This window comes from Pan troglodytes, chromosome 13 (assembly GCF_028858775.2).
Source record: "Pan troglodytes isolate AG18354 chromosome 13, NHGRI_mPanTro3-v2.0_pri, whole genome shotgun sequence".
NCBI lineage: Eukaryota > Metazoa > Chordata > Mammalia > Primates > Hominidae > Pan > Pan troglodytes.
Genome location: NC_072411.2, coordinates 118,711,097 through 118,725,763, shown reverse-complemented (window position 1 = coordinate 118,725,763; position 14,667 = coordinate 118,711,097). Strand labels below are relative to the sequence as shown.

At 40.9% G+C, this 14,667-nt stretch overlaps 1 protein-coding gene across 16 annotated transcripts in view; it reads right to left on the bottom strand.

The window, feature by feature from the left end:
* Positions 1-14,667, bottom strand: part of SMARCAL1 (SWI/SNF related, matrix associated, actin dependent regulator of chromatin, subfamily a like 1) — a 71,004-nt gene that overhangs the window by 19,721 nt on the left and 36,616 nt on the right. For all 16 annotated transcript variants that reach the window (XR_010149877.1, XR_010149876.1, XR_010149878.1 and 13 more), the window contains one exon: positions 12,303-12,521. Coding sequence is in view for 13 of the 16 variants with exons in the window: in XM_001153124.5 (XP_001153124.1) it covers positions 12,303-12,521 (219 nt within the window). In the remaining 3 variants the exon portion in view is untranslated. The remainder of the gene's footprint in view (positions 1-12,302; positions 12,522-14,667) is intronic.

Sequence of the window (14,667 nt, the reverse complement as noted above, 5' to 3'; positions counted from 1 at the left end):
GGCCACTTGATCTTGAACTTCCCAGCCCCTAAAACCGTGAGCAATACATTTCTGTTTATAGATGACTCAGTCTAAAGTATTTTGTTACAGCACAAATGGACCAAGACAGGTGGCCATCTCCTTTCACCAGCAAGCATAGTACAGGTGCACCCCCCTTCTTGTGCCTGGCCTCTGTAAGATCTGTGACTGACAGGACAGCTTCCCCAGGGAACAAAGACGTGATTCAACAGCAATAACATCTATAGCCTTGAACCTGTCATTCTTGAGATCTTGATAACTCAGGAAAGCAACCACAGCCAGACTGTACCTAAAACTAATAACCATGGATGGAGGAAAAAGCTATCTGGTTAAAACAGCTTCTTGGCTTTGGGGTTGTTTTTATTGTTTTTGAGACAGGGTCATGCTCTGCCACCCAGGCTGGACTCGATCATGGCTCACTGCAGCCTCAGCGTCTTGGGCTCAAGCAATCCTCCCACCTCAGCCTCCCAAGTAACTGGGACTAAAGGTATGCACCACCACACCAGCTTTTTTTTTTTATTTTTTGTAGAGACAGGATCTCACTATGTTGTCCAGGTCCGTCTCAAACTCTTAGGCTCAAGTAATCCTCCCATCTCGGCCTCCTACAGTGCTGGGATTACAGGCATGAGCCACTGCATCTGGTCAGCTTCTTAGCTTTGAATGGTATCTTTCCTCCAGGACTTTACGGGAAAAAAGAAAGATGCTGAGGAACCCAGGAAGCTGTGGGGTCACTGATTAGACTGTAAATCCCTTTCATATCCTACATGTGTCTTGGCAGCGGCAGCCACTTACCCTCCTATTTTGTATCACGCTCTGGAAACACACACAACTTTTCACTTGTGGCTAGTGAGCTCAGACTTCATGAAATCCATTCATGGACGTCTAACGGTCCCCAGGAGCAGGCTAGGCCCTCCAACCCAATGCAGTTTCTAGTAGCCAAAGGGGCAGGGCAGGCTTACATATGATGACCTCACTCGCAGCATGTGTGCCTCCATCAGACTGCACCCCAGTTGGCCCCCATCTTCAGTTTTACTCGTGTCCTTCAGAGACAGCCTACCCCTCCCACCTACACTCACTCATGCCTTACTCCCTAATAAGAAAGAAAGAGGGCAAAACAAACAGATGGAAAACTGCTAAGAAGCACTTTCAGGAATCTTACCCTAACATTTAGCACCTAGAGTTGATGAGAGTGTGAAGAAACAAACACTTTTATTATACATGACTGGTGGGATGGTACACTGGGCTAGCCCTTTTGGGGATGATGCAGCAAAACATACCAACCCCCTTTGAAATATGCCAAAACCCTATCATCCAGCAACTTACTCCTTAAAACTGATTCTCATTATAAAATCACATGTGCACAAATTTCTATGTAAGCTACTTTTTCAGTACAGTATTACTCAGAATAGTGAGCATTCAAAGTAACTTAAAGGCCCAACAAAAACGATTAGCAAAATTACAGCCGTGTGAGAAAACACTATGCAGTCTTTAAATATTATGGTTTTTTTTTTTTTTGAGACAAGGTCTCTGTCTGTCAGACTGGAATGCAGTGGCACAATCACAGCTCACCTCAGCCCCAAACTCCCAGACTCAGGTGATCTTCCCACCTCAGCCTCCTACCCAAGTAGCTGGGACTACAGGTACACAGTACCATGCCCAGCTAATTTTTTTGTATTTTTTGTAGAGACAGGGTTTTGCCATGTTGTCCAGGCTGGTATCAATCTTCTGGGCTCAAGTGATCCTCCTGCCTTGGCCTCCCAAAATGTTGGGATTACAGGAGTGAGCCAGCACACCTGGCTAAATATTATGTTTTAAGAGAATATTTAACAACATGGAAAAGTCTTCATAAGACAGTAACCTGTTTTCCTTCCCACTTGACGTGTTTGTATGATTCCAGTTCTGCTTTTAAAATATACATATTGCTTATTGCATATATAATATTTTATATATATTTATATGCAGATACATAAAAATATATCTTAAAGCAACATATACACACATAATTATAGAAAAATATTCCAATTATATATGCCAAAATTATGGTTGTATAAAAGATGATTCTTTTTTTTAAATTGGTTAACTTTTTATTATCTTGTTTGTACTTTTAAAAAGTATAGTTACAGAAGCAGCACATGTGCACTATAGGAAATTTTTGAATTTAATTAAATCAATTTAATTACCATCAGTGTCCACCAATGCTCATTACCTTAATGTTTACTTTTCCAGTTCTTTATACACATACACACACATACACACACACACACACACACACACACACCTCTTTCTAGTTTTACATCAATATAAAATTTTATTGTACATACCATTCCTCAATCTGGTTTTGTTTTTTTAGTAACTTTCTCTTTCAGTACATTTTATCTCATCTACTGCTGAGACTGTGTTCAAAATTCCCCTAGTTGACCCAAAAATATTACATACAATTCATTTGTCCATTCAAATATCAAATGTAAGGATGATTCTTTTTTTTAATATTTTTTTATTACACTTTAAGTTCTAGGGTACATGTGCACAACATGCAGGTTTGTTACATATGTATACATGTGCCATGTTGGTGTGCTGCACCCATTAACTCATCATTTACATTAGGTATATCTCCTAATGCTATCCCTCCCCCCTCCCCCCACCCCACAACAGGCCCTGGTGTGTGATGTTCCCCTTCCTGTGTCCAAGTGTTCTCATTGTTCAATTCCCACCTATGAGTGAGAATATGTGGTGTTTGGTTTTTTGTCCTTGTGATAGTTTGCTGAGAATGATGGTTTCCAGCTTCATCCATGTCCCTACAAAGGACATGAACTCATCATTTCTCATGGCTGCATAGTATTCCATGGTGTATATGTGCCATATTTTCTTAATCCAGTCTATCATTGTTGGACATTTGGGTTGGTTCCAAGTCTTTGCTATTGTGAATAGTGCTGCAATAAACATACATATGCATGTGTCTTTATAGCAGCATGATTTATAATCCTTTGGGTATATACCCAGTAATGGGATGGCTGGGTCAAATGGTATTTCTAGTTCTAGATCCCTGAGGAATCGCCACACTGACTTCCACAATGGTTGAACTAATTTACAGTCCCACCAACAGTGTAAAAGTGTTCCTATTTCTCCACATCCTCTCTAGCACCTGTTGTTTCCTGACTTTTTAATGATTGCCATTCTAACTGGTGTGAGATGGTATCTCATTGAGGTTTTGATTTGCATTTCTCTGATGGCCAGTGATGATGAGCATTTTTTCATGTGTCTGTTGGCTGAATAAATGTCTTCTTTTGAGAAGTGTCTGTTCATATCCTTTGCCCGCTTGTTGATGGGGTTGTTCATTTTTTTCTTGTAAATTTGTTTGAGTTCTTTGTAGATTCTGGATATTAGCCCTTTGTCAGATGAGTAGATTGCAAAACTTTTCTCCCATTCTGTAGGTTGCCTGTTCACTCTGATGGTAGTTTCTTTTGCTGTGCAGAAGCTCTTTAGTTTAATTAGATCCCATTTGTCAATTTTGGCTTTTGTTGCCATTGCTTTTGGTGTTTTAGACATGAAGTCCTTGCCCATGCCTATGTCCTGAATGGTATTGCCTAGGTTTTCTTCTAGGGTTTTTATGGTTTTAGGTCTAACATTTAAGTCTTTAATCCATCTTGAATTAATTTTTGTATAAGGTGTAAGGAAGGGATCCAGTTTCAGCTTTCTACATATGGCTAGCCAGTTTTCCCAGCACCATTTGTTAAATAGGGAATCCTTTCCCCATTTCTTGTTTTTGTCAGGTTTGTCAAGGATCAGATAGTTGTAGATGTGTGGTATTGTTTCTGAGGGCTCTGTTCTGCTCCATTGGTCTATATCTCTGTTTTGGTACCAGTACCATGCTGTTTTGGTTACTGTAGCCTTGTAGTATAGTTTGAAGTCAGGTAGTGTGATGCCTCCAGCTTTGTTCTTTTGGCTTAGGATTGACTTGGCAATGTGGGCTCTTTTTTGGTTCCAAATGAACTTTAAAGTAATTTTTTCCAATTCTGTGAAGAAAGTCATTGGTAGCTTGATGGGGATGGCATTGAATCTATAAATTACCCTGGGCAGTATGGCCATTTTCACAATATCAATTCTTCCTATTCAGGAGTATGGAATGTTCTTCCATTCGTTTGTATCCTCTTTTATTTCGTTGAGCCAGTGGTTTGTAGTTCTCCTTGAAGAGGTCCTTCACATCCCTTGTAAGTTGGATTCCTAGGTATTTTATTCTCTTTGAAGCAATTGTGAATGGGAGTTCACTCATGATTTGGCTCTCTGTTTGTCTGTTATTGGTGTATAAGAATGCTTGCGATTTTTGCACATTGATTTTGTATCCTGAGACTTTGCTGAAGTTGCTTATCAGCTTAAGGAGATTTGGGGCTGAGATGATGGGGCTTTCTAGATATACAATCATGTCACCTGCAAACAGGGACAATTTGACTTCCTCTTTTCCTAATTGAATACCCTTTATTTCTTTCTCCTGCCTGATTGCCCTGGCCAGAACTTCCAACACTATGCTGAATAGGAGTGGTGAGAGAGGGCATCCCTGTCTTGTGCCAGTTTTCAAAGGGAATGCTTCCAGTTTTTGCCAATTCAGTATGATATTGGCTGTGGGTTTGTCATAAATAGCTCTTATTATTTTGAGATACGTCCTATCAATACCTAATTTATTGAGAGTTTTTACCATGAAGGGCTGTTAAATTTTGTTAAAGGCCTTTTCCGCATCTATTGAGATAATCATGTGGTTTTTGTCTTTGGTTCTGTTTATATGCTGGATTATGTTTATTGATTTGCGTATGTTGAACCAGCCTTGCATCCCAGGGATGAAGCCCACTTGATTATGGTGGATAAGCTTTTTGATGTGCTGCTGGATTCAGTTTGCCAGTATTTTATTGAGGATTTTTGCATCGATGTTCATCAGGGATATTGGTCTAAACTTCTCTTTTTTTGTTGTGTCTCTGCCAGGCTTTGGTATCAGTATGATGCTGGCCTCACAAAATGAGTTAGGGAGGATTCCCTCTTTTTTTATTGATTGGAATAGTTTCAGAAGGAATGGTACCAGTTCCTCCTTGTACCTCTGGTAGAATTAGGCTGTGAATCCGTCTGGTCCTGGATTTTTTTTGGTTGGTAAGCTATTAATTATTGCCTCAATTTCAGAGCCTGTTTTTGGTCTATTCAGAGATTCAACTTCTTCCTGGTTTAGTCTTGGGAGGGTGTATGTGTCGAGGAATTTATCCATTTCTTCTAGATTTTCTAGTTTATTTGCGTAGAGGTGTTTATAATATTCTCTGATGGTAGTTTGTATTTCTGTGGGATCAGTGGTGATACCCCTTTATCATTTTTTGTTGCGTCTATTTGATTCTTCTCTCTTTTCTCCTTTATTAATCTTGCTAGCGGTCTATCAATTTTGTTGATCTTCTCAAAAAACCAGCTCCTGGATTCATTGATTTTTTGAAGGGTTTTTTGTGTCTCTATCTCCTCAGTTCTTCTTTGATCTTAGTTATTTCTTGCCTTCTGCTGTCTTTTGAATGTGTTTGCTCTTGCTTCTCCAGTTCTTTTAATTGTGATGTTAGGGTGTCAATTTTAGATCTTTCCTGCTTTCTCTTGTGGGCATTTAGTGCTATAAATTTCCCTGTACACACTGCTTTAAATGTGTCCCAGAGATTCTGGTATGTTCTGTCTTTGTTCTCATTGGTTTCAAAGAACACCTTTATTTCTGCCTTCATTTCGTTATGTACCCAGTAGTCATTGAGGAGCAGGTTGTTCAGTTTCCATGTAGTTGAGCAGTTTTGAGTGAGTTTCTTAATCCTGAGTTCTAGTCTGATTGCACTGTGGTCTGAGAGACAGTTTGTTATAATTTCTGTTCTTTTACATTTGCTGAGGAGTGCTTTACTTCCAACTATGTGGTCAATTTTGGAATAAGTACGGTGTGGTGCTGAGAAGAATGTATATTCTGTTGATTTGGGGTGGAGAGTTCTGTAGATGTCTATTAGGTCCGCTTGGTGCAGAGCTGAGTTCAATTCCTGGATATCTTTGTTAACTTTCTGTCTCGTTGATCTGTCTAATGTTGACAGTGGGGTGTTAAAGTCTCCCATTATTATTGTGTGGGAGTCTAAGTCTCTTTGTAGGTCTCTAAGGACTTGCTTTATGAATCTGGGTGCTCCTGTATTGGATGCATATATATTTAGGATAGTTAGCTCTTCTTGTTGAATTGATCCCTTTACCATTATGTAACGGCCTTGTCTCTTTTGATCTTTGTTGGTTTAAAGTCTGTTTTATTAGAGACTAGGATTGCAACCCCTGCCTTTTTTTTGTTTTCTATTTGCTTGGTAGATCTTCCGCCATCCCTTTATTTTGAGCCTATGTGTCTCTGCACATGAGATGGGTTTCCTGAATACAGCACACTGATGGGTCTTGACTCTATCCAATTTGCCAGTCTGTGTCTTTAAATTGGAGCATTTAGCCCATCTACATTTAAGGTTAATATTGTTATGTATGAATTTGATCCTGTCATTATGATGTTAGCTGGTTATTTTGCTCTTTAGTTGATGCAGTTCCTTCCTAGCATTGATGGTCTTTACAATTTGGCATGTTTTTGCAGTGGCTGACACTGGTTGTTCCTTTCCATGTTTAGTGCTTCCTTCAGGAGCTCTTGTGGGGCAGGCCTGGTGGTGACAAAATCTCTCAGCATTTGCTTGTCTGTAAAGGATTTTATTTCTCCTTCACTTATGAAGCTTAGTTTGGCTGGATATGAAATTCTGGGTTGAAAATTCTTTTCTTTAAGAATGTTGAATATTGGCCCCCACTCTCTTCTGGCTTGTAGAGTTTCTGCCGAGAGATCAACTGTTAGTCTGATGGGCTTCCCTTTGTGGGTAACCCGACCTTTCTCTCTGGCTGCCCTTAACATTTTTTCCTTCATTTCAACTTTGGTGAATCTGACAATTATGTGTCTTGGAGTTGCTCTTCTCAAGGAGTATCTTTGTGGCGTTCTCTGTATTTACTGAATTTGAATGTTGGCCTGCCTTGCTAGGTTGTGGAAGTTCTCCTGGATAATATCCTGCAGAGTGTTTTCCAACTTGGTTCCATTCTCCCCGTCACTTTCAGGTACACCAATCAGATGTAGATTTGGTCTTTTCACATAGTCCCATATTTCTTGGAGGCTTTGTTCTTTTTATTCTTTTTTCTCCAAACTTCTCTTCTTGCTTCATTTCATTCATTTGATCTTCAATCACTGATACCCTTTCTTCCAGTTGATCAAATCAGCTACTGAAGCTTATGCATTCATCACGTAGGTCTCGTGCCATGGTTTTCAGCTCCATCAGGTCCTTTAAGGACTTTTCTGCATTGGTTATTCTAGTTAGCCATTCATCTAATCTTTTTTCAAGGTTTTTAACTTCTTTGCGGTGGGTTCGAACTTCCTCCTTTAGCTCAGAGAAATTTGATCATCTGAAGCCTTCTTCTCTCAACTCGTCAAAGTCATTCTCCGTCCAGCTTTGTTCCATTGCTGGTGAGGAGCTGCATTCCTTTGGAGGAGGAGAGGCACTCTGATTTTTAGAATTTTCAGTTTTTCTGCTCTGTTTTTTCCCCATCTTTGTGGTTTTATCTACCTTTGCTCTTTGATGATGGTGACGTACAGATGGGGTTTTGATGTGGATGTCCTTTCTGTTTGTTAGTTTTCCTTCTGACAGTCAGGACTCTCAGCTGCAGGTCTGTTGGAGTTTGCTGGAGGACCACTCCAGACCCTGTTTGGCTCGGTATCAGCAGCGGAGGCTGCAGAACAACTAATATTGCTGAACAGCAGATATTGCTGCCTGATCGTTCTTCTGGAAGTTTCATTTCAGAGGGGTACCTGGCCGTGTGAGGTGTCAGTCTGCCCCTACTCGGGGGTGCCTCCCAGTTAGGCAACTCGGGGGTCAGGGACCCACTTGAGGAGGCAGTCTGTCTGTTCTCAGATCTCAAACTCCATGCTGGAAGAACCACTACTCTCTTCAAAGCTGTCAGACAGGGACATTTAAGTCTGCAGAGGTTTCTGCTGCCTTTTGTTTGGCTGTGCCCTGCCCCCAGAGGTGGAGTCTACAGAGGCAGGCAGGCCTCCTTGAGCTGCGGTGGGCTCCACCCAGTTCGAGCTTCCCAGCTGCTTTGTTTACCTACTCAAGCCTCAGCAATGGCGGGCGCCCCTCCCCCAGCCTCGCTGCTGCCTTGCAGTTCCATCTCAGGCTGCTGTGCTAGCAATGAGCGAGCCTCCGTGGGCGTGGGACCATGTGAGCCAGGCACGGGATACAATCTCCTGGTGTGCCGTTTGCTAAGACCATTGGAAAAGCGCAGTATTAGGGTGGGAGTGACCCGATTTTCCAGGTGCCGTCTGTCACAGCTTTGCTTGGCTAGCAAAGGGAATTCCCTGACCCCTTGCGCTTCCCGGGTGAGGCGATGCCTCGCCCTGCTTCCGCTCACGCTTGGTGTGCTGCACCCACTGTCCTGCAAACACTGTCCAACAAGCCCCAGTGAGATGAACCCGGTACCTCAGTTGGAAATGCAGAAATCACCCATCTTCTGTGTCGCTCACGCTGGGAGCTGTAGACTGGAGCTGTTCCTATTCGGCCATCTTGGAACTGCCCCAAGATGATTCTTTTTTATAGTATAGTAATAAAAATAACAACTAACTCTCATATACCACTTATTACAGGCCAAGCAGTGTTCTAAGAACTAAATATGCATTAACTCATTTAATAATCAGCATTGCTATGAGGGAGGCACTATTATTACCACTGCGCAGATTAGGAAACCGAGGCAAAAAAAGTCAAGTGAGTATACTTGTCACACTGCTACTAAACGGTAGAACCAGAATTTGTAGCACTTAAAAGTGCAGGCTCTGAGGCTCAAATATCTGGGCTGATGGTGAGAATTTAATGACCCAATACACGTAAAGCATCATGCCCAGCACAGAGCAAGTATTCAATAAATGTTACCGATTGTAAGTATTTTTCTTTATTTTGCAGATTTTATACAATAGATATCTATTTTAATGTGGGAGAAATCAATAGTTTTAGCTTTAAAAAAACTCCCCCAAACTGTGCAGACCTAATACTCTCTATTAATGATCTTACTTCTTTTGCCAGCTACTGGCCAGGAAATTTTAAATAACCTGCATTCTTTGTTCCTGGCTAGACCTTAATTAAATTAGATCCAATGGAGTTTTTAAATTTTTCTACATTGGAAATTTGAGTGGATTGTCAAATGGCAAGTGAACTGATATTGTTACCAGGAAATCTGTATGGACTTGTTCCATTTCTCTGTTACTGGTCTTGAGGATGAAAAAATGGCTTTAGACAAAAGATGATTACAGTCAGCTTTCCTTTGCCTGTGAAGCGATATCCATTATTTCAGCTGAAAAAATGAGAAAAGTCTTTGATTATACATTATATTCTATAAATTGGCTCCTTCACCTCGGCTCCTGTGATATAAAGCTTTTTAAGAAATGTATTCTTCCAGATGGAAAGGTGTGAAGGAACAAAGAATCAATTCTTGACAGGCAGGTCAGCAGTGCTTGGCTGGAGTCACCATGATTTGCAAAATTGCAAGGAAACTTGGGACTAAAAAGTAACTTAAAAAACTGGTGGCAGTGGAGAGAGGGGACTTTCTATAGATCCACAGGGCCTCCTTATTCGACTAAAACCATAAAAAAAATAAGTCCCCATTTTAACCCTTCCAACTCAGGATTTCATAGCTGGCCAGGGTCTGGAAGACATGCCTATGGTCATCTAGTCCAGCCTCCAGCTGATGCTGACTCCCTTCCTGAATTAAGTTAAAGCAATGATCCTGATCAGATCCATGGTTTAGAAATGCACTAAATCAATGGCTTTAGAAATCCAAAGGTTCTGATGGCCCAAAGCACAAACACACAAATCTGTTTTCTACTTGGATTTTCCATTATAAAAATTGATTTCTATTAAGACACAAAAAGGCATCAAGTTCTTAAGGAATTATTATCTGAAAGAATTTAGTGTCTGGCTTCAGCCATCACACTGATGGTAATCTGTATCAACTCAATTTCTATCTTTCAGGGATAAACGTTTAACTTTCCTAAGACTCCAAGGAAGCAGACAGCAACTCTCAGGTGCTGGACTGAGAAGAGCTCCAGGCTCTTTCTCAGCTGGATTCTTGAAGAATGACACTGCAATTTAGGCTTCATTTTCATCATCTGCAAAATGGAGTTAACACTGTGGTGTTTACAAAGCAAAGAGGATAATCACCCAGTAGGCAGGATTCTGGGCAACTGGCACTATCCTTACGTACTTTTCCACAACCAAAAGGGAGTTGTGGCTCCATTTCTAAGCAAGAAAATATAAAAATATCCTCAAAAATACTGGATTTGTACAGCTACCTAAAGTTATAAAACACCCAACATTCCTAAATTCCATAGTACCTCCTAGTTAATTCCATAGCATCACCAACAAGCTCAGAAATCAAACTCTCAGGTGACATCTGAAATCATCTTTGAAAAGAGCCACTCCCTTTACTTGAAGAACTATACAAGTTGGCAGAAGTTTACAAAATGCTTTCAGATCTTGTTGCACTAAGCACAAAATTTCTACTGCTTTTCTTTTTTTCTTTTTGGCCATACTACACAATTCACAGTTGTGTTTCAACAAGTTAATGTGCTTTTCCTCCTTAATTCAAATGCCCACTAATTGCTTTTTCAGGTGTCTACCTTGGCTGTTCTGAAACTGGTTCAGGAGGTGAACCAGATATCGGTGAAGGTGTTCTCTGGGGAATCTCACGAAACACTAACAGACTTACTTCCATCTCACACACACAAGGAACAACTTTGCTGGCAAAAAAAATAACATTTTATAAATATTCAGCTCTTTGCATCTAAAATTATTGCATGTCTGAATTTTTCCATTAATATTATATTTGCTATACCAGTTCACTGGTTTTCTTGTCTGGTAGAGTTCACCAGTAGACGAAAGTTATTAAGAAAAAGTTATAAGAAAAAACTTCAAATTGAGAAAAAATATTCTACTCATTGCATTTTTATCTCTAAAAATAAACAAAAGACCACCAAGATTGATTTTAGTGACAAAGCTTCCTGGTTTTACTCATGATTCCACTGAAATATAATCTGAGAACACTGGTCTATATGTCTACATCAACGTTGTTTAACTTTGAAAACTCCACAATAAAGAGATGATGCCTGCTCACTTACTCCAGACCATCCAGATTATTATATGTAATACAGCATAAATTCAATACAGCTTGAAAATTTGCCAGTGCATCCTCTATCCTGTCATTTCTTAAAAGTTATCAATGAATCTTGCTCATCACATGGTAAAATAACATGAAAAACATGCATTCTGTCTCTTGTCATTCTTATTTATTTTGTAACCTCCCAGAAGGCTGAGATCTATATCTAAATATCTTTATACAGGGTAATATCAAGCCCAGATAATGCTTCATGATGTTGAAAAATATCAATGACTGTTATTTTCTTAGTAATGGGAATTACAAGGTTTTATCTAAGAGGACAGAAACAGAGCTGGTGTAGATTATAGCACTTAGCACAGTATGACACTAAAGACAGAAATAAAATAAAAGTGTTTGAAAAGATAAAACCATCATAGTGAAAACAGTCCTGAAATATAGGGGCAAGAGGCTTGGTTCTAGCCTCAGCTCTGTGGTGGAGCAGCTAAGAGACCCTGGGCAAACTACAATCTCTGTGAGCCTCAGTTTCCCTCTCTGTAAAAAGGGGGATGCCAACTTCCTGCCAACCATAAATGCCTGTAATAGGGATTTAAAAGGTTAGGAGGGTTTGAAAACTCTATTTTGTTATATGAATGTCGACTTGTTATTTTGACTAACACAAATGACACAGTATGGTTAAAGGATTAACATATGTATCAAACATGTTAGGACTAATTTTCTAACAACTGTTACTAGACTGATGCATTCTCAAAATATAGTAGACATAAGACATAATTTCCACATTCTTTGAGGGATTCAGAATATTGATCACCACCCTGCTGTTGCCTGTGCTTATCTTTATGGCCATCCATCAACAGCGATCTATACAAGTATAAAACCACAACTTAATATGAGATTTTTCAAAACTGACTAGGTAGGCTGAGGAATGAAATGGACTTGCTGTTCTTGCCTAGGGAAGAGGGAAAAGGTTACAGAAAGGAAAGCTGAGAGAATGCCAGGTCATTTTCAAGGGCCTCTCATGGAAAGGAACACCTAGACATGTCTGCTTCCAAATCTGTCTCCAGCCCTGGACTCACAGTTTTGTCCTTGGTGGTCATTTCCTTGGCTGCAGCATCCAGGGCAGCTCTGGTCCTGGCATTGATCCGTCCTGGGGCAATCACCACTATCTTGCGCTGCTTGGCAGGCAGCTGGGAAAGGACGTCGGACTTGAGGCGCCGCAGCATGACTGCTTCCTCCAGCAGGAGCTTCAGCTCTCCCAGGTTGGAGGAACCTGAGTAGTCCCACCCCCAAGGCATCTGCAGAGAACAAGACAGCGACAGCCCCGTGAGGCTCCTTTCAGGCCCAGTCCAACAGGGACTTGGGATCCTGGGAGGTCCCTCTTCTCACAACCACCCCTGGCTTAGCTCAGAAAACTTCAAGTGACTTACAGGGACAAATAAACCCCCAATAAAACAAATGAGAAATGGAAAGGAAAAGAGAGAAAAAAGTCAGGAATGAGATGAATAAAAAACACCTATCATGGCATTCTACAATTTGGCAGTGAGCTTTCTTTTCCAGCAGCAAATGCCAGAAGTCAAGCAATTGGGTGTCCATTTTATTAAAAAACAAACAAAAAACTTGGCTTGTCAGACTATTCCTGTACACTAAATACTAAATCTTCCCTATGGCTTATCCTACAGAGTCCGTTGCACAATGTAATAAAATAATGTTAGTAACATCTTTATTTGATGAGACTTACAGGGATTTTAAAAACTGTTGTTCCGCAGTATGGATTACACCAGCACAAACAAGTACAATATAATAAAAGTAACTGCAGTGTTGTTGTAGATGGCAGCTGGGGTTGGCAGGAGGAGCCCACCACATAGGCTTCTGGCAGTCTGGCTAAGGGCCTAGGCAGTCCTTCATAAACATGGCTCCCTCGTTGAGTAGCTCACGGGAGGCAGTGATCTCAAATGTTCATTCCCCATCACACGGCTAGAGAAGCCGTTACCGGCCAGACGCAGTGGCTCACGCCTGTAATCCCAGCACTTTGGGAGGCAGAGGCAGGAGGATCACTTGAGGTCAGGAGTTAGAGACCAGTTGAGGTCAGGAGTTTTGCCAGCATGGCAAAACCCTATCTCTACTAAACATACAAAAATTAGCCGGCGTGGTAGCATGCACCTGTAATCCCAGCTACTAGGGAGGCTGAGGCAGGACAATTGCTTGAACCTGGGAGGCAGAGGTTGCAGTGAGCCGAGATGGTGTCACTGCACTCCAACCTGGGCAACAGAGCAAGACTCTTCTCAAAAACAACAACAACAAAAAAGAAGCCAGTACCATTAAAAACCCTATCCCTCACCAACAATCTTACTGGAAATGGAACTGATTTCTACAGTCTAGTAGAAAATCAGGGAGCCAGTGTGCCTGCTACTTTGTCTTTTAAGGAGCTCATCTCCCCTCCTGGCTGATGAGCTAGCTACCTGAGGGTAGGGGCTAGGTTTTCCCATTATAGAGGGCTAGAGAGCCTAGCATAATAGTGGAGACAGAATAGGTGTCTCATAAACCTTTGCTAAATTGAGAGAAGGAAGAGATGGTCAAAGGTGGAGGAATAAAATGTTGTAAAGCTGTTTCTTCTTTTTAAAAAATACTCTGAAATCAACTGGAAGTTCTCAGCAAACGCCTTCAGATAGTTAGTGGTTTGCAAATGAGCTCAGCATGAGGTTCTCTTTTCAGTGGTTTCTTAATGCATGAAGCTGGCAAAAAAAAAGAAAAAGAAAAAAAAAGGCAGCCCTGGCTTATGGATTGTATTAAATAAAAACCATGCTGAGAACAAGTGGATATCATAATTAATTTGGATATTGCTATGGCTTAAATGTGTCCCCCAAATTTCACACGTTAGAAAAGTAATCCCCAAATTCATTATGTTGATTGAAGGTGGGGCCTTTGGGAGGTAGATAAGGTCATCATGGTGGGTCCCCCATGTTGGGACTGGTAGCTTTATAAGAAAAGGACCAGAGACCTGAGCTGACACATATGCTCTTGCCCTCTTCTCCATATGATGCCTTCTGCCATGTTATGAAGCAGCAAGAAGGCCCTCACTAGATGCCAGTGCCATGCTCTTGAACTTCCCAGTCTCCAGAACCATGAGCTAAATAAACCTCTATTCTTTGTAAGTTACTTAGTCTGTGGTATTTAGTTACAGCAACAGAAAACAGACTAAGACAGATAGCATGCTCCTAGGTTCTAATATTGTTAGCTCTTAACCTTGTAGGTTAAAACTTAGTAATACCAAAATACCAAGTAATTTGTTACTTTTTTTTTTTTTTTTTTTTTTGAGACAGAGTCTTACTCTGTCGCCCAGGCTGGAGTGCAGTGGCATGATCTTGGCTCACTACAACCTCTGCCTCCTGGGTTGAAGCGATTCTCGTGCCTCAGCCTGCAGAGTAGCTGGGACTACAAGTG